Source organism: Octodon degus, unplaced genomic scaffold (assembly GCF_000260255.1).
Source record: "Octodon degus isolate 3935 unplaced genomic scaffold, OctDeg1.0 scaffold00096, whole genome shotgun sequence".
NCBI lineage: Eukaryota > Metazoa > Chordata > Mammalia > Rodentia > Octodontidae > Octodon > Octodon degus.
Window position 1 is genome coordinate 473,896 of NW_004524672.1, and position 19,260 is coordinate 493,155.

A 19,260-nucleotide genomic window follows, 5' to 3' on the forward strand; every position below is an offset into this window, starting at 1 on the left:
TCTAATTGTATGAATATGTTTCTTGATTTTGGCACAGACTGAACATATGACAGATATGTAAACTCTCTCTTTTTCATGCTTATTTTAGACAATTTTTGTTATATTAAGCTTGTAAATAATTTTTACAATGTGCAATCTATAATTAATCTCATGTTATATATTCATTTCAGAAATATTTTTCTGAAATTGACTTTATATCATATATCTTTCACATTTCACTATTTGTCTAAATTTTTTAATTTGCTATATAATTATTATTGGTTTTCAATAGTTATTAATGAGTTAAAAAATAAAATTAAATTTAAATTAAATAAATTATATAATTTCATGAGTACAGAGACAGTTATAAGTGAATACGTGTGAGATACCATGGAGATAAAACTAAAACATCTTAGTAACTGAATATATGAGGCAAGGAGAAATCAGAAGAATGAATCTTAAGACCCAATACTCAGAGAGATCAATGAAAATAAGAAGCACAGGAAGAGCATGGGAGATCAGAATTCATTTTAAATATTGATTATGAGATATTAATGAGACAGATAGGAAATGTCTAAAAGGCCAACTGACAGAGGAGCCCCACAATCCAGAGGGAAAGAGGCTTGACTGAGGTTCACATTTTGAAGCTATTTACACTGACAGGAGAATCGGTGAGATTGCTTCGGGATAGTCTGTGGACAAGAGGCAGCAAGTCAGTCAGAAGTAGCTACAGTGACACTTAAAAGAGAAACAGAGAACTAGGCTTTAGGCAAGGGGTGACCAGAGAAGGAGAAATTCATAGAAAAACAGGGAAGAGAGGTTTTGACGACAAATGATATCAGATCAAATCCTAAGTGTTCTGGAGCATTCCTTGATTAAAAAATGTAAAAATTCTGAGAAGTGGTGCTGATGTAAGCCAGAGGGTTCAGAGAGAAGACAGTGTAAACTGTGCCTGCAAATGCAAACTACATTATGAGGTATTTTCAGGAAAAATGACTGGGGAAAGCAGCAGAACTGCGATGGATATTTTTCTCCCAGCATGGTCCACATATCACATTAGAATGGTGCAGGGTAGTTGATCAAATTGCAGATCACTAGGCCCTTCTCTAGAATCACCCAATCAAAATTATTGGGAAGAATTGTGTATCTTCATTTGAAGCACTATTGCCCCTTAACAAGTTCTACATTGTACTCCAAGTTCCTGAAGGCTGCTGCTCAGTGGAAGAGCTAATGGAGAGTAATTCTGAAGAGGCAAAGTGTATCCTAGGGCACTGTATTAGTCAGCTTCCCCACCCCTGATAAAAAATGCTTAAGGTCCACAACTTAAAAAAGAAAATGTTTATTTGGCTCATGGTTTCTCATGTCTCAGCCTATGGTCAGCTCACTCCAAAGCAGGCAGGAGAGTGTGATGGAGCAAAGATGTTCACTTCAGGGTAGCCAAGGAATAGCAGAAGGAAGAGCAAGAGTGAGCAATCTACCCTCCGAAGCCACAGTCTCAGTGAGCCATTTCCTCCAACAGGGCCCACATTGGAGTGGATGTGACTAGCACATCCAACTATGAGCAGTGAACTAACCCATAGTGCTCCCATGAACCAAACATCTACCAAAAGCTCCACCTCTAAATGCATTACAATTTGGGGCATACTTTTCAAATCTAAATAATGACAAGCTCTGAAGGAAGGATCAGCCCAAAGAAAGATTCCAGTGGTTTCCAGTGACATTCTGCTCACTGTGGTAGAGACCCAGAGTCAACAGTGTCCAGCGTGGGCTCAGCGAAAGGTCCCATGTTGTGCCCCCCCTTGGTAATAAGGTCTTGCTGTCTACAGCGACAGTCTTGATGCCAGAGATGCAGCAGAAGCCGAAGTCACAACAGAAGCCTTTCCCAGCCCTCCCAGCAGCAGAGAGGAGAGTACAGGCAGCTGGTCCCAGCTAGCCAATGAAGAGGACAACCCAGATGACACGAGTAGCTTCCTACAGCTCAGCGAACGATCCATGAGGTACCTGCTATTCATATGTCTTACCAGAAAGTGGCCTTCACAGACAGGGTCCAAGTAATACACTTGATAGCTCTCCACAAAGTCTCCCAAATAGGGAGAGAAAAAGAAAAAGAAAAAACTCTAAGTCAAAGTCTCTGCATGTCATGATTCATGCTGAAAGATATTTTCATGTCCACTTAGGCCTCAGATTTCCTTGAGTAAAGATGAATAAACATCCCCTTGCCCAAAAGCCCCAAGCTAGTACATTCAGTGCACTGGCACTAGCACTGTGATTTTTGTTCATGGAGAGCTGCCATTACCCTTCATGTGTTTCAACTTTCTGTCTGATTCATTTATATCTCAGATGCAACACAGGCTTAGTTTATTTTTTTTATTTTTTTTTTTTTTTTTTCGGAACCGGGGATTGAACTCAGACCCTTGCGCTTGCCAGGGAAGCGCTTATTCTACTGAGCCATCTCCCCAGACCCCACAAGCTTAGTTCATATAAGACAAGCATTTGCCCCACTGTGTTATGTTGTTTGGCCTGTTTCTTACCTTTATCTTCCTTTCCCTCTATTGTATTTCTGGAAGACATAGCTGCTTAGGAGATATTAGATTTGAAAGGACTTGAGCAGTTAGCAGACACAAACTAAAGCTATCCCTCTGTGAGGTGGAACCTCTAGAAGAATCTCTCCCATGTTTGTTCAGAGTCATACAGTGTATTTGCCCCTGGACCAACAGGTCTACAGGGCTTCCAGAGAAGCCAAAAGGACAGCGAGATTCCGAAGCCTCTGAGTGTATGTAGGGATCCTGGAAAGCTTCATTTCTGGTGGCTCAGTTTGTTTACATGTAGGAACATTTCATAATGTTTAACAGTGTGTCTAAAATGCCAAAAACTGCTGGCAAATGCCACAAGATGGAGTTAAGAAGCAAAAAACAATCCACATCTTTGGCTTTCACAGCAGCAGTTTAGAGGGTTAATGACCTCCAGAACAATTTTGACTCATCTGATTGCAATCTGTGAATAGATTGTGTGAGCCACCTGAGACTTCAGCAGAGAATTTATAATTGAGGGCATCTGGTGGGTACTAAAGGAATATTATTCCATTATGTGGCACACGAGCAGTCACCCTTCCAAAACCCTGCTTGGAAAAGACATCCTTGTGAAACAGAGAAGGAGAGGAGATTCAGTGAGTTTGGTAAAATTGGATACTTTTACTTCATAAGCACAGGCAGAGCCTAACATTTGGCTTAACTCTGCTGCATTTCAGTAAGTAAGTGCCACCTTAGTAAGTAGATCATGTGTGAGTTGTGCCATCTATAAAGAAGATGCACTACATAGCCCTCCTTCTTGACAATAAATCAGGTAGTCTATGTTGTTCTTCCTCGAAAATTGTAAGGTGATAGAACTTTCACATTGCACTGTCTTTGTGCCTGCAAATTCTTTCATCCCTAGGAAAGCAAGCCAGGCATGCATACTGTGAAATCCTATGAAATTCTCTTGAGAAAAACCTCCAGAGAGGCCAAGAGACAATGTAACTTTCTATTAAATTTTCCAAGATGCAGGCAGATACACAATGTGGTATATTCCTTGCAGAATTTTCAGCAATTTCTCTGCAGACATACCCAGCAAAAGCCAATCTCTTACTGATAAGTGAATATTATGCCCCTGACTACTATGAGAAAGAAAAGGGAATCTGGTTATTTACTAGGTCTGACCCACTATCTGTAGCATCACTTTAGAAATTAAAAACTGTTGTTATTATTATTACTGTTGTCCTGTTAGTTTGAACCTGTTAGCCTTCTGTCTTATGTCTCTTCCCAAAATAATTAGAAATATGTATCCACAAAACAGTGCTCTCCTGGGGACCACGGAAGGACCTCTCACAACAACAGAACACGAACATCAGCAGCATGGTCAGGGGGTGGTGACGGGCATTAATATGTAAACTTTTGCTTTGTCAGCAATGGCAACAGTAGTGCCACTAGCAGTCTTGGCATTATGGACCTGGACACTTATCAGGAAAGCATACCACCTTCTCCCATGATTAAGTAAGTAGCCTCTGAGATGAAGTGATTGTGAGACTGCTATTCCAACTCCATCTGGCAATCCATTTTGATCATTCAGGGTGTGCCCAACCACCGGTTCCATTGTGTCTGTGCTGCCGTGGGTCCATGTCACCGGAGAGAGGATTCAGGCCAGAAACAGGCACCGCCCTATTAGCACCTCACCTGCTTCCCGGGCTTCCAATCTGCTCCATGTGGAACAGTCATCTCATATAAGGCTTCTCAACACACGTAGTGCATATAATTTCACTTACTTGTACAAACAGAAGCAAAACCTCCATTTAAATCCGACCAGCCTTCACTATAAAACACAGTCACTCCAACAGAATGGAGGGCGAGTGGCTTTCCCATTGCTGAGGACACCTGGGATTATCGCTACGAAATGTGTCAGTAAAAACTGGTTGCCATGACCCAGATGTGTCGGCGCTACCCAGTGGCTCTGCTCCCCACGATATGGTCTCTTATAAAAGGCCAAAGGAGAAACTACTTTGAGAAGCATGGCACAGACGGGGAGCCACCTGAGGTCAGCATGACTTCTGAAGTTTGTGATTGCTCTGGAAAAAATAGGTGAATTGAAGTCTAGGTTTGACTGTTATGGCATTGCTTATTTGGATATTTATAAAATAAAAAAGAATCATCAGGACTAAATTTTCTCCCTAGCCTAGTTCCTCTATGGTTTGTAGCTAAAACCGCTGACCCTGGCGTCTTCCTCAATGGCTGAGGTCCACTGCGGCCTGTGTTATTTCACAGAGCCATCTACACAAGTACAAAGGAGCACACACATTTTCTTCCTTTTTTAAGAACAAAAAAAATTCTGCTTTGTGGTAAATTATTTTTTCTAAACCAGGAAGTGTTTGTTTAGCTGCCTTTTTCACCTTTGTCTGCAGCACAGCCTACAAGTTCAGAGAAACCTATGCACATAGAAAGCAAGATAACCACCTCCCAGACTCAGCACCCATGATCCAGATTAGCAGAAACTGACTGCCATTTGTCTTGTCACTTATGTCACATGTATGAGATACATCACAAATTCTACTCCCTTAGGGAACTGACAGTTCTACAAACAAGTAGTGTACAGTGAAAGAATCACCATGCAGGACTCTTTCAACATCGAGGAAAGTCACCACTAACCGGGTAATTCATCAGCACAAAGAAATTTGTCAGCCAGCCATAAATACCAACAGAGAATAGGGGAGAATCGTCTATCAAAACCCATATTTTTGGGTCCTAATTATGAATTTTTAGACAGTATAAAAACAAGCCATTTATAGGCTTCCCACCATGGTCACTTCCTTTCAGCATTGTACCATGTGCTGTCACTTGTTAAGTTTTACTGAGCTCTCCCAAGGCTCTATACAAGGCTGTGTGTTATGTACACAACATGCAAAAACATCACCAATGTTAAATATTACTATAGCTAGTGAAATGCTTCAGTTATGATTCCCTGATTCTAAAACACTCCTGTCATCCTATACTTATACACAATAAAAGGAATAGAAAAGAATATTTTCAACCCACTAAGATATTTTGCTATAAAATCCAAGTTCCGAGGGTCATAGGTTCATGCCTTCAGGTGAATGAACAATATTCATGTAAAAACGTTACTTTCCTATATTAAAATGAAAATCCATGTTGCTATGGTAGTATGGGAAAATCATTATGACAGCACAGAAACATAAGGCCCATTAAATGAAAAGTAAAATGCAAAAAGATAAATCTCTAAATGAGAACTAATGATCGAAATCTTGCCTTGAATTATAACCCTGTGAAAGTTTATGGAAAGGAGTTTAAAGAGAAAAATGTAACTCTCTGATCCCCTCATACATATTATCCTAATTAAATTCATTCAGTCATTGATACTTCTCAGGTAGAGGTAGTTACATATTGCAGACCCAGAAATCCTTTGTAATATTACACGTATATTTTTCCACTTTACTGTGCTCTATGAGAATGAGAAATCTAGGATGAACTTCAGAAGCTTGCGGGTCAATAAGGCCTATCACCTCATCTTCCATTTACATGTTTTCTCTTCCTAAGCATCATCAATCACATACTGTTGTTTTCTCCCAAAGTGAATTAGTAGAAGAAAAGGAGATTCTTAAAGGACAGTCACAAATCATCAAGGGTAAGTCATGTTCCCCTACTTTTGACACACAATGGCCTGGGATATCCCATTGGAAATCAGGATGAGAGTGTGGTTGTGTCTCTTCAGAACAAGCCTCTGGACTGACAGGGACAGTAGCCAGCCACCAGAGGAACCTGCTGGTGATCAACTTCGACCTGGAGCCAGAGTGCCCCGATGCTGAGCTTCGAGCCACTCTGCAGTGGATAGCTGCTTCTGAGCTCGGAATTCCCACCATCTACTTTAAAAAATCTCAAGAAAACAGAATTGAAAAGGTACCATGTTCCATTTTGGGGTAGGATTTCAATAAAGCTTTGCGATTTTATCACTGCTGAAAACTCACTTAATACTAAAGAGTTTGATGTGTTTGATCTTGACTTATCTTGACCTCAGAATTGGAGGAGAAATTTGAAAATTGTTGTTTTTGTTTTGCTTTCTTTTTTTTCCTTTCTTTTCTTTGAGACAGGGTCTCATCACATAGTTCAGGAGGCTGACCTTGAACTCGGTATGTAGCCCAGGATGGCCTCCAATTCTCAGCAATCCTTCTGCCTCAGCCTCCTGAGTACGGTGATGAAAACTTCTGTTTAAATATAAGCATGATTATGGATTCTCTGACCCTTGATTTGTTTTAACTAGTTGATGGTGGTAAGAAAAGTAAATTGAGGAGCTGCAAACTTTTTCAAAGTTATTTTAAAGATATTTTCAAAATTTTATGTTGATGTTTTCTTGCTCGGTGTCTAGCCTCTTCAAAATGCTCATCTACCAGGCTAAGGATGAGGCCTTAATTCATACTTCTCTCTGCTGGGCAGGTCTGAATCGCTGGTTGTTCCATGCATGCATAACTGTCCCAGTGGCTGGCATGTGACAGCAATGATTCAAGCCACTGAGAACATGTTAAAGCAAACACAGGAAAACATGACCTTATCTATAATGAGGCCATGCTGCTGTTATTTAAAGCAAGCTGTGATACAGAGTCAAAGAAAACACATTTTGATTTTCTACTAAACAGGTCTGAATTAGGGGAATGTCCTTATTATCATTTTATATCTTCTAGAAATAAAACATTTAGGAACAGGTCCTCTGCCAACATTATAATTCATAGCAACTTCCATGCTAAAGCCAGAGCCTTGAAACTTAGCAGTAACTGTGGTAGAATCTCAGCCACAAAGATTAAGTCATGAACTCACCACACTGTGTCTTCAAAGTCAAAGTCCCATAATTTAAATGCATGTTCCTTTGAAAGATAATGATGCTGTATTAGTTTTATGCTGCTGTCAAACGAATTACCACAAATTTTTGAAGTTAAAACAATACCCAGCTCTGCAGGTCAGAAGTGAAATGAGATCCTGATTTCTTTCCAGGAGTGACAAGACAGAAATCAAGAGATCATCCTGATTGGAGTCTTATCTGGAAAGCTCTAGAAAAGAATAAACACCCAAGCTCATTTGGGTCACTGTCCTAGTTCAGTCCTTTGCATTCATAGGACTGAAGTCTCCACCTGCTAGCAGGCTGTCAACCAAGAGCCACTCTCAGCATCTAGAGCAGCACACAGTTCTTGTCATGGCCCCTTTTTATTCTTAATCGTGTCCCTCTGCTGTCCTCTGTCACCTGGCAGAAACACCTCTGCTTTTAAAGGTCTGCGTAATTAGATTAGGTACCTCTGATTTTCTTTCTTTTGACTAACTTAATGTTAACCAATGAATTCCTTTCACCATGTAAATTCACAGGGCCAGGACATCCTGCTTCATACTATCCCTGGCTTTGGGGTTTGTCTTAGTTACTTTATTTGTTACTAGGACAAAATACCCAACACTCACAATTTAAGAAATTTTTGACTCAGTGTTTGTAAAGCTTTCAATCTGTAGTCGACTGACTCCCAAGGCAAATAGCATGGCAGTAGCACATGTCAGAGGACAGTTAAGGGTATGTCAGACAGGAAGTAGAGTGAGATCAAAGGACAAGGAAGGGAGAGAGACCCTTTCAGACCACGCCCCTCGCGAACACCTCTTCTAAGCAGGCTTCACCTCTGAACATCACATTTAACTATGAACGCATCCCCAGGCTAGCCCACTGATGAGTATCACACCTGCATCATGCAATTGTTTTGCAAAAGCCCCAGCTATGAGTACATGAGGCTTTGGAGGACATCTAATTAAAAACAATAAAAGGATTAAGGGCAGATGTCTTGGTGGCTTTTTTAGGACCCTGCCCATCAGAGCTGCCATGTGTTTTCTCACATTTTACCCCAGGAATTCCCCGGGTGTCTCATCATACTGACCTCTTTGTGGCCCTATGAAAAAAGCAGAATGGATCCCATTGTCTTTCTTACTAGTGAGCGAACTGGGACTCAACAGAGACTGGCACTTGAGGGATTCCTCTGACTGTAGTAGTTGATCCAAGTCCCTGAGGTTTACATTCTCATAAAACACTTCCCAGTTGCTCTTTATTAAAAAGTAGAGGGCCAGGGAGATAGCTCACCAGCACAAGCACCTGCCTGGCAAGTGCAAGGTCCTGAGTTTGATCCCTGGTACCAAAAAACAAACAAACAAAAAATAAGTTTCTCTCAAGTTAAGGTGCCCTAGATTTATAATTTGTAATTTTTAGTAGATAATTACACTTTAATTTGTAGTGGGTGCCAAAATCTAGTAGTCTGAGACACAATTTTCTTCTACCTTATGGCTCATAATTTAGATAGCTTCCTGGTCTCTGTAGTGTCAGCCAATGAGATAAGGTACTGAAGAAACAAGATCTAATTTATTTTCCAAGCCCTCTCCTACTTTTGCCTCTCTCACTGACCAATAAAATGTTTTTTTCATGCCCAAACCCACCTGCTTGTCTAGAAAACTAAATCCAGATGTCCTTCATTTGCCACATCTTTGTTCACAAGGTAGTGAGTGGATCACCACCTGACACACTCCCCTTCAGTTTCACCACCTAGCATTGCCTGTGCAAAGAATCCAGTCAAAGAGCACACCGTTTGACCCCACCCTGTATGGTACCCTGCCCCATGGGGAGAGAAACGTGGATGCTCACATCCAAAGAATCTTCCCAGGTTCTTTGAAAAATGAAGAGAGGGCTGCTTTCCAAATTTTTCTCTTACAATTCTCTGAATATAAATATTAATTACATGGTACATTTTTTCAGTGGTAACCTAATGGCATAGATTTTTGTTTCAATTCACCTTTTAGAAAAAAATAATCATTATATGAATCAATACAGCATAAATTCCCAACCGGTACAAGAGTGAAACATGTCTTACCAACACCTGAATCACATAAACCATGCCCTGGCTAGATATTTGTTTGTACCACCTGATTTTCAATCCTTAAAGAAAATGTTGTCCTTCCACAAAAGTATTTTTCTAAGAAAATAAACATTTCATCAGCAATCAAGAAATATGGCACAAAAGGAAAGGGAAAATAAGGAAGAATTATGTCCTGAGGCTTTTCATTTATAAACATGAGGGATCATCTCGAACTGAATTCTTCAGTAAGAATTCTCAAGCTCAGTGAGTGCTTGAATCAACTGAGGAGCTTCTACAAACCTGATTCTCTGACCATTTAGTTCAAAATCTCACTTGGGTGGAAGACCCAAGGAGCAGGGACTTGTATTCAGGGTCTTCTTTGTGAAAAGAATCATGACTCTGTAAACCATTATTTCAGGAGCGATGTGGAACCCAGTGCTCTTGCACTTACTGAACTCAGTCTGCCTTGGAGCACAAGATGGTAGCTCGCTTCAGAAGTGCTAAGTTGAAGGTTTCCCAAAAATTTCATAGCTCGCAGCAACTGCCGCAAATTCCACCATATGATTTTGTTAAATAAAGAACCTATTCTATTAAATGCACCTGAGAATATCAAAGTCCCCAACCATGTAGTGCTTTTCCCAAATGAGACAGCCAAAATTATTTCACTCTGCTCAAGAAGTGCCTCTGAGGTCTATAGAGGAGAAATCCAATTGATGTTCATTGGGAAATAAAGTGTTGATGTTTGCTTTTAAAGACAGCGGAAAGAAAACACTAAAGCTGATTAAGACAACATCAATCCATGAGTCTGAGCAAAACTCAGTAGATTCAGACACTCACTGAGCTTGAGACGGGTGTGAAGAGAGCTGAGGTACTCAGTAGAAGGAGGCTCTAAAAGCCTGTAGTGATAAGCTGCAAATGTCCTTGTCTGGTTGCTTCATTATCCTTCCAGGTATCTATTTTTTTAGTAAAGAAAGCATGTGACCTTCTTATTCATTAGTGTCCATATGTTTCAAGGTGTCTGAGATTAAATCATCAAAGCCTCAGAGCATGCTATTTTTGGTAAGGACAGATCGTGTTTAAAAAGTGCTCTATTGAAGTATCAGCCTTGACTTAGAAATCATGAGGTGGATTCTAGCCTGCAGCCATCTCACACACTGCTGGCAGAGTGGCCTCACTGCCAGGTCACTGTCACAACTTTGGGCCAGTCATCAGCCTCCTGGGGTCCTCACCACAGAAAGAGGCCTCTGACTTGACTCCAAATAAATGGAAGGATGCTAAAGTTTGACTTCCAGTGATCTCTGGGGCAACAAACCTTCTAGGAAGGCTCTAGTGAATATTGTCTTCCCCAGAGCCTTGACCTTCCTACCCCGGGCAATTATTCTGACATGCAAAATCGATAAAGCAATGGTGTGGTGAGCGGGAGTTTACAAAAAAAATATGCAAAGGAGCACAGGCTAGTTTTATGTCGGTAGGCTTTACAAGGAGTGCACATTTATAAGACATGTAAAGGGAAAAATGGACCCACAGGGATGACCTCAGCTGAACGTCACTGGTCACTGCGCAGGGGAATGTTGAGAGAGAAGGGACACATGCATAAGCCTTTCTCAGGGAGGCCTCAGAACTTGTCATCCAGCTTTTCTTCATCAGGAATACCCACTTCCTAGATCTTCAGTAGGCTGGGAAAAGGCTGAGAAACTGAACCATGCAAAGGTGCCTTATCCTTTCCTGGTTCATTTCCCTTGGGACTGGTGTTCTGAAAGCCATGTTTTCTCCTCTTACTCCAATCAGACACATGGCATGCCTCTTTCATTCACATTAAAGTTTAAGGAACACTTCCCAAAGTTACATTTTCTATGTCTCTGTAAGTCCCTAGTAGCCATGGGAAATGTCCTTTAGTGAAAGGGACTGCAGGATAAGCAAAAGATTTCCACCTGGTCCAAATATGTCAGGAACTAAAGAGACAAGATGACCACCAGGATGAGAAGAGACCCAGCCAGCTACTGGTTTCTCTTAAATTCTAGCACAGGGTGATGGAGCCCCGTGAGCTAAGTCACCATTTCCAACAGAGTGAGCAGTAAAAAGAGGTGAGGAGCATCTCACCCCAGGATGCACCTGCCAGGCCTGTTGCTGTCAGAGGAGGCATGCGCCATGAACAGTTCTATGCTCCTGACACACTGCCAGGGCCTCCCACCTGGCTGTTCAGCCAACTCCTCTATCCATAAAATCTGAGCATTTTTCTGGGGTACTTTATCAGTGGAAAATGATTAAGCAGGCATCCCATAGCTATATAAGTTTATGTTTTAATGACATATATTCATTAAAACTTGAGTGAGTACTTACCTAAGGGTTTTCTTCAATGATGCAGATATCCACCCATATTGTGAACAGTTCTCTGTGAACTTTGAGTATATTTGGCTCACATTTTGTCACCCACCCCTTCTGTCATCTAGAAAATATTTGTTAAGCATCTTCTAGTTGCAGGCACAAGGTACAGAAGATGGATAACCTGTGACTCTTCCCCTGGGATGTCACTATCTGAGATGTCATAGTTCTCTGCTCCTGTCACCTTTTACAACATCCCAGAACTCTGTATGACAGCAGTTGCATTTCTAGCTATTAAAAATAAGTATTTCATTGTCTAGACTATAAAATTACATTATTTTGATTACACCTAAACAATGCAAGTGAACACAACAAAGCCCTAGTTTTTGTAACCCTTTAAATAGTTGATGCTTTCACAGCTGAAAGAAAGAATATAAGGTAATAGTCGTTTTCCACGAGACAACTTCTCAGTAACTGAGATGAATTAATAGCTCCAAACTAAAAACAAAATTAGCAATCTGACTTCTTATTGATCTCTGAAGTATGAGTAAATGCAAAAAGTAGAATACAAAGATTCCTAGAATGAAGCATTAAAGAAATATAACTGGACAGCCATCCCCATCTTCTTATCAAATAGGCACTTCTTCCTAAAAAAAAATATTAGATTCTCAGCCTATCATTTCTCTTTATGCATCAAATAAATACCAATGCTACCCTCTTCTGCTACAAAAACTTAGAAAGATGCCATAGCACTAAGGCCACTCCGCTGGGTTAGGAATCCCATGGCTCCATCACCAACTTTGCATGTCCCCAACCTACACTCTGTCATCTCTTGATGCCTGCCCCACGGGTGTTCAGAGCAGGACATGTGATGTGTTCTACATGTTTATGTTCTGCAGATTTTGGTTCTTAATGTTACTTTCCTTTCAAATTATCTGACTATGGGGCTGGGAAAATAACTTGGTGGTCTAAGCACCTGCCTGGTAAGTGCAAGGATCCAAATTCAATCCCCAGTACCGCATGCCATGCCAGCCCCAGCATCCTGGGCACACAAAGCTGCCCGCCAAGGTCAGGTGCGGTGGCACATACCTGTAATCCCAGCCCTGGGGAGACTGAGTCCAAGGATCACTGAGTCCAAGCTGTGTAGTGAGACTATGTACCAAATACATACATACATCTGACTCAAAAGTTTGAGAAAGCTACATGCTGCATTTTCTTCTACAGCATCATGCACATAGTGATTTCCCCAGTAGTGATTTCCTCATCTTCTGTCCCTTCAAGCCTCCAGGTTGCTTTCAATCTAGAACTTTGTCTTTAGGTTGTGGCGGACTGAGGTTCATATGATCACCAGGTGACCAAAGTGTTTTCTCAACCTTTGCTTTCCCTGTCACTTTGAAAAACTCTCCTGATGTTGACTGGGGCAAGCAGAAGTGGAGAAGAGCTTCTCTAGATGGAAGGACTTGACTTGAAATTTTAGCACTTAATTTATTTGACTTAAACATTCATATCCAATGAGAAATTGTCTGTGGTATAAGAGACAGAAAGTCATGCTGTATAGTCCTGTTGCAGGGTATCTAACCCAGAGACAAGCAATCCTGATGATATACTAAGTAAGTGGGAGACTGGCTCAGAAAAATAAATAGCTTTGGTGCATTTAGCTGCCTCCCATGGAAACCGCTCTGAGGAAAATTCCAGTTCAGTTGTATGAAGGCTCTTATAATAAATGTCGAAAAAGAAAATAGACCGTCCTGGAAAATGGTAGCCTGAGACTAGAGACACCATCCATAGACTGGAGAGCCACCTCAATGGCAAACCTTTAAGGATACTGTGATGCCTGCATCCTAACTCTGTGTTTTGTTCCAGTTTCTAGATGTCGTGCGACTGGTCCACCGGAAGTCCTGGAAGGTGGGGGATATCTTTCATGCAGTTGTGCAGTACTGCAAAATGCATGAGGAGCAGAAGGAGGGGGTTCCAAGTCTCTTTGACTGGCTCCTGGAACTGGGATAAGGCAGTTTTGCCCAGGGGAGCCTTTCTTTCCTTCATCCCAGTTTAGATAACAGTGGTTTGCACAATGCTCTGAACTTTATCAATTCATCACATCATAGTAGCAGAACTATTAAGAACTCTACTGCTCAAGGCCAGTGAATGTGGAATAACTGATGGAAACCAAAATATAGGCCTGTATAAATCAAAACAACACATTCAAAAGATTGTGAAGTGGAAAGGAGTACAAAAGAGACACTTCAGGGAGGGCCCAAATTAAAAAGCTTACCGTTAGTCCCATGGTCCAAGAAAGATGGGCTCATGTATGTTTAATAATATACAAATGATGTAGAATGTCTTCAGTTATGTTAAACAACTCGATGTGAACTCATTGGTGAAAATAATTTTATAAACTATGCTGTAATTTTTATTGTACTGCCAGCCTAGGCAAACACTTAAAATATGGATGAGAATTTTCAAGTTTATGCAAAAGATCTTCACTTTCACATCAGAATGAGAAGATATGAAAAGACAGCAAGTAGTGTATTGTGTCCTCTACTGAGCTACTTCATTCAATTACTGCAACCCATTCATAAATATTCCACTGCTTCCCAACAAATTCTAGGCTCTTTATTAATTAAAAAAACCAACAGCATTCTACTGAGGAAGTGGGAGGTTAAAGACTTCCTTGTTTCCATGAAAATATTACTTAGGTAAAATGATTACAGAATTCTTAGCCTGTGGGAAAGCTTTCTTACTAAAAAGAAAACAAGTAGGTTTTTTCAAACTAAAATCTATTTATTAAGGGCTGGCCCGATAGCTCAGCAGACTAAAGCACCTGCTTAGGCCGAGCACAGCAGCCAGGGTTCAATCCCCAGCATGCCGTGATGACCCTGCCCCTGGGGCACACTGAGAGGGTGATTGAGACTGGGTGTGATGGTGTGCATCTGTAGTCCCAGTGGTTGGGAAACTGAAAATAGGAGAATCACTATGAGTACGATCTGTGTAGTGAGACCCTGTAGACCTTGTTCTAAATACAAAAAAGAAAAAAAAAAGCTGTTTATGAATAAAATTGTACTAAGTATAAACTTTCATTTTATTTATTGTAAATTATGGAGAGATTATTATCTTAAATAATATATTAATTTGGACTAGAGGTAAATAAACCATGAAAAGATTGTTCTCTGAGGTTGTTCACTGATGTTGAGCCTGGTGGTTTGTTGTGTTAGGAAGGAGGCAATGCTTGCATTTCTGATAGGCTGTTTTGATGACCTTCACAGTGACACACACATGGTAAAACCCTTGTGTCAGACGTGACCAGTAATGACAACAGACTTGCTTACTCAATGATGTTGGTCCAGGGCTTAGGAGATTAAAAAAAAGACTATTACATTTAAATTATTTTAATAACAGAAATTTACTCTTGTGGAAAATGAAAGTATCTAACATCTCCCTAAGAAGGTTTTATTTTCCTTTCAACTAAAATGATGAAAGAAACTTGCTAAGGATCTTCTGAAATCCTATGCTTTTACTATGTTTTTAAATATTGTAAACATAAACAAGGCCTCCCACTACTATTGTTGGCCTTGCTTAGTCACCCACATGTTCAAATGCCAAGGAAGTTTTCTTGCAAGCCATACTTTTGCCCTATCCACTCATGCCAGGAATCTTGTCTAGTGTTCACTGGGCATTTATTATGCAAATAGTCCAAATTTAAATTGTATGTTTAATTTGATTCATGAACCAAATTTAAAATCCATCCATCATCTCAAACCAAAATGTGCTTCTTTGTGCTACTCAATGGAAAAGGATATATTTATTTTTAAACAATTTCAGAATATTATGTGTAGATTTTTGTTGTGCTCAAATAAATGTTTACTTATTCTACAAAGCACAAATACTGGATTGTAACCATGTGATAAGCTATATGTGTTGTACAAATGTTGCAAACAATCAATAAATTTCTCTGTTGCCAAATTGTGGATCATTTTTTCCAAAATCTTTAAGCACTTGATAGAAAAAAGTCATGATATTATTAGATGAAAGTAAATGTACCCCTTAGGTAAGTTTCTCTGTGTTGCCTTCAATTTTTGAACAAATAAGTGTTTCACGGCATCTGTTAGAAACAGTGATGTTCATGTAAATTATTGTGTCTTACCCTCGGAACTGTTCACGCTTGGGGCTGGGTAATCTTCTACTGCAGGGGATTGTCCTGTGCCTTCTGGGATGCTCAGCAGAAGCCCTAACCCCCCCCCCACTAGATGCCAATAATTGTCCTTCCAGTTGTCACAACCCAAAGTATCTCCAAGCATGGTCAAATGATCTCTAGGGTTAAAAAGTCAAAGCTAATTGTAAGCTACTAATGTAATTAGTGTGCTAAATGACCAAGGCCTGAGTTTCTACTACACATTAAAGATAAGGAGTCGGTAGCCTCTAGTCCAAGGTCTCTGCCGGAACCTAAAAAGTAGGCTTCTTCTACCCCAGGCCTATGGGCAATTGCCTTTCCATTAAGTCTGAGGGACAAGAAAAGTACACAAAAGCAAAAGAGGAGGCTGCAGGCCTGGCAGTTAAACAACCCAAGGATGAGTGAACTAGAGACAACCTCATAAGGGTCAGAGGCAAATGCACCAAGGCTCTTTGAATTTGAGGAACATATTACTAGAATGCATGCAAATAAAGCATCAGAAATCATGGCCACTGTATTCACTAACAAAAAGATGAAGGCATATTTGTGTAGTGAAAAGCTCTCCATTAATCCAAGAGCCCTGTCAAATAAAAACAAGTTCCAGATATCAGCAAAGAGAGCCTATTTAATGTGATTATTGCAGGAAGTGGGGGCTGTTATTTCAGTGGAGATGGCAACCACTTGTCTTTCTCTAAGCATGAATTCAGCAGCTGTCTTGGTGGTTAGGGAAAAGGACATTTTCTTTTGCAATGAAAAGTTAAAAGGCTAGAAATGATGAGATGTGAGGAAACGGGATAGAAAGTGTGAAGCATCAAAATGACATGGCCATATGGTAGACCAAGAATGCTTCTGCTTTACCTTTCTCTCAGGAGGGGCTGCACACCACTGCAAGCTGAGAACAGGTCAAATTTCACAGGTCCAAGGAAAGGAGAGTTGGGCCAATAAGTATCTTGTTCCAGTTTACCAAGGAGTACAGTTTGACTAATCATTCATGACATAAAAATAACAGGAATCCGGAGGATCAGTGTTTGTCTAACTTTATCAGAGGTAAACAAGGTAGAGCATGTCTATAAGTTTTAGTTAAGTCTCACAGGTTTTATTCTTCACAATAAACTTATGTTCTAAGAATACTTTTGGGAGGATTTCTCTAATCATGGCCACTTACCAGCATAACAGGACTCAGGTAAATCATATCAAGACTCAATAAATGGTCCTGATGAAAAGTATCTTTGACATCTTTGTGGGGCTCAGTGTCTTTCCTCCACTCAGCAAGTACATGTCCCTCCACTTAATAAACACTCTTGGTGATTACTGGAAGCCAAGAGCCACACTAGGCAGTCTGAATGAAGACAGGAACCATGCTTAGTCTGGCCCTTAAGAGCTCAAAGACTCCAGGGAAAATAAATGCATCAAGCCCTAATAAAGGAATGGTGCATAAGAATTGTTATAATGCAATACTACACAGTCTGGCAAAGTAGGATAGAGTGGGAAAACAGGATCTATTGCTACCTGGTGACATTCGGTGTTATTTTCGGGAAGAAAACATTTGATCCCAGCCTTTTTTTTAGTTATGAGGAAGTCATTTGAATAAGTGGGGAGTGGGGACCCTAAAGAACTGAAAACTCTCAGGACAAAAAGCATGATTCTAAGCCATGACCAGGAAATGCAATCTGAAACACAGCTAGAAGTTTGATTTGGTTTTAATACAGGTAGTCGCTAAGAAAGGTGTTAACTTTGAAGCTGAAATCTAACTAAAATTAGAGGCTTTTTATCTCAAGAGGATTTCTATTTATATCAGTGTCCAAATGCATTCCTCAAGCATGGATCCTTTCTAAGTATGTGCAATTCAGAGGTGCGTGTAAGAGAAATAGCACATGAACTCATGCATGACCCACTGAGTTCTATTGTTCTCTCTTAAGATAATGTGGTGAAAGATTACTTTGTTCATGGGTGAGGAGATCCCCACAGCTCTCTGATAAGTTTTCCTCATACTGCATTGCATCTGGGCATCCCCACAACCAACCTTAGGCTCGTGATATGTGAGAAGGAAGAACATGACTCAGAAACCACAGATTCACAGTTATGATTCAATGAAGCAAAAGGACATACTCAGATCAGGAAAGGAAAAAGACACAAAGGACGAAGTCCAGGAGGAAGGTGTGCAAGCTTTCAGGTGTCCTGTCCCAGTGTGGTTACATAGGATATCCTTAGTTCTCTATGAAATATGTGGCAACAGATGCAAAGAGTTGCCAACAAGGGCATCCTTCTAAGCCTCTGGGTCCAGCTTGCCTACTGGGGGTTCCCAGTATAGACATGCTACAGCCAGGCAACTGATCTCAGCAGTACATGTGCCAACATTCTCCCAGGCCACAAAAAAAGGCTAACAATTACCACGAGTACCATAAATTACCTGGTCAAAGTCATACCACCTTAAGGACAAGACATCGAGCACACTGAAATGCTTTCACACTCTCAGTTAAGCAGTACATTTTGAAGATTCAGCACTTCGCCCCTAGACATCAGCCGAGAGTCAACCTCTTGGAAGAAGGTAGAAGGTCTGAGAAGCCCAGGCCTCTGAGCTGAACCTTTCCTACTCAAGTCCTTATCGTCATCTGCCCTTTGTCCTGCCCAGATGAGTGTCACACTCCCTGCTTGGAAGTTCCATGAAGACGGCCCCACACAGTCATCTGTGGGATCTGTCATGGTCCCTCAGACAACATCTTTTCCACAGCAAATGGCAGAGTGAACTGGAAAAGATAGCAGGCCTTGGGGAACTTGATTTATAGATGATGTTATTCTGTCATTAATTCAAGAAATACAGTTTAATTTGAATGATCTTAGTTGAGAAACTGCTACCCAGTATACAAAGGTGCTTATGGTATCTTATAAAATTGTTTTCAAGTTCAGGCAAATGAGAGGCTCGGTGTTCACCTTTCATTTTAATTGCACAGGAATGTTTGGCCTCAAATAAATTGAGATGATTCTGAATGAATATTAAATTTAAGGGAGTAAATTTAAGCAATATTAAGGAGATTATCAGCAAGACTTGGAGGCAAATTGAGTACAGCATGGCTTATATAAAATAAGCATGAGTAAAATGCCTGCAAGCAGAAGCAGGGGCTGGGGTTTGTTCCTCAGGCCTGCCTTCCATGCAGGCCCCGGCCCTGGGGCACGCTGAGAGGGCAATTGAGACTGTGCATAGAGGCGCGTGCCTCTAATCCCAACTATTAGGAGGCTGTAAACAGATGGATCACTATGAGTCTGATCTAGTAGTGAGACCCTGAACACCCTGTAGACCCTTCCCTAAAATACAAAAGAAGAAGAAGGAGGAGGATGAGGTGGAGGAGGAGGAGGAGGAGGAGGAAGAGGAAGAGGAAGAAGA

The 19,260-nt window shown here is 40.7% G+C and overlaps 1 protein-coding gene across 1 annotated transcript in view; it reads left to right on the plus strand.

Annotated features, from left to right (window-relative positions):
- Positions 1 to 14,129, plus strand: part of Sphkap (SPHK1 interactor, AKAP domain containing) — a 127,524-nt gene extending 113,395 nt beyond the window's left edge. The window contains exons 7-11 of the mRNA XM_004638224.2: positions 1,806 to 1,976; positions 3,921 to 4,007; positions 6,095 to 6,147; positions 6,235 to 6,419; positions 13,574 to 14,129. Coding sequence (XP_004638281.1) covers positions 1,806 to 1,976; positions 3,921 to 4,007; positions 6,095 to 6,147; positions 6,235 to 6,419; positions 13,574 to 13,717 — 640 coding nt within the window. The 3' untranslated portion in view covers positions 13,718 to 14,129. The remainder of the gene's footprint in view (positions 1 to 1,805; positions 1,977 to 3,920; positions 4,008 to 6,094; positions 6,148 to 6,234; positions 6,420 to 13,573) is intronic.
- The last annotated feature ends 5,131 nt before the right edge of the window (positions 14,130 to 19,260 follow it).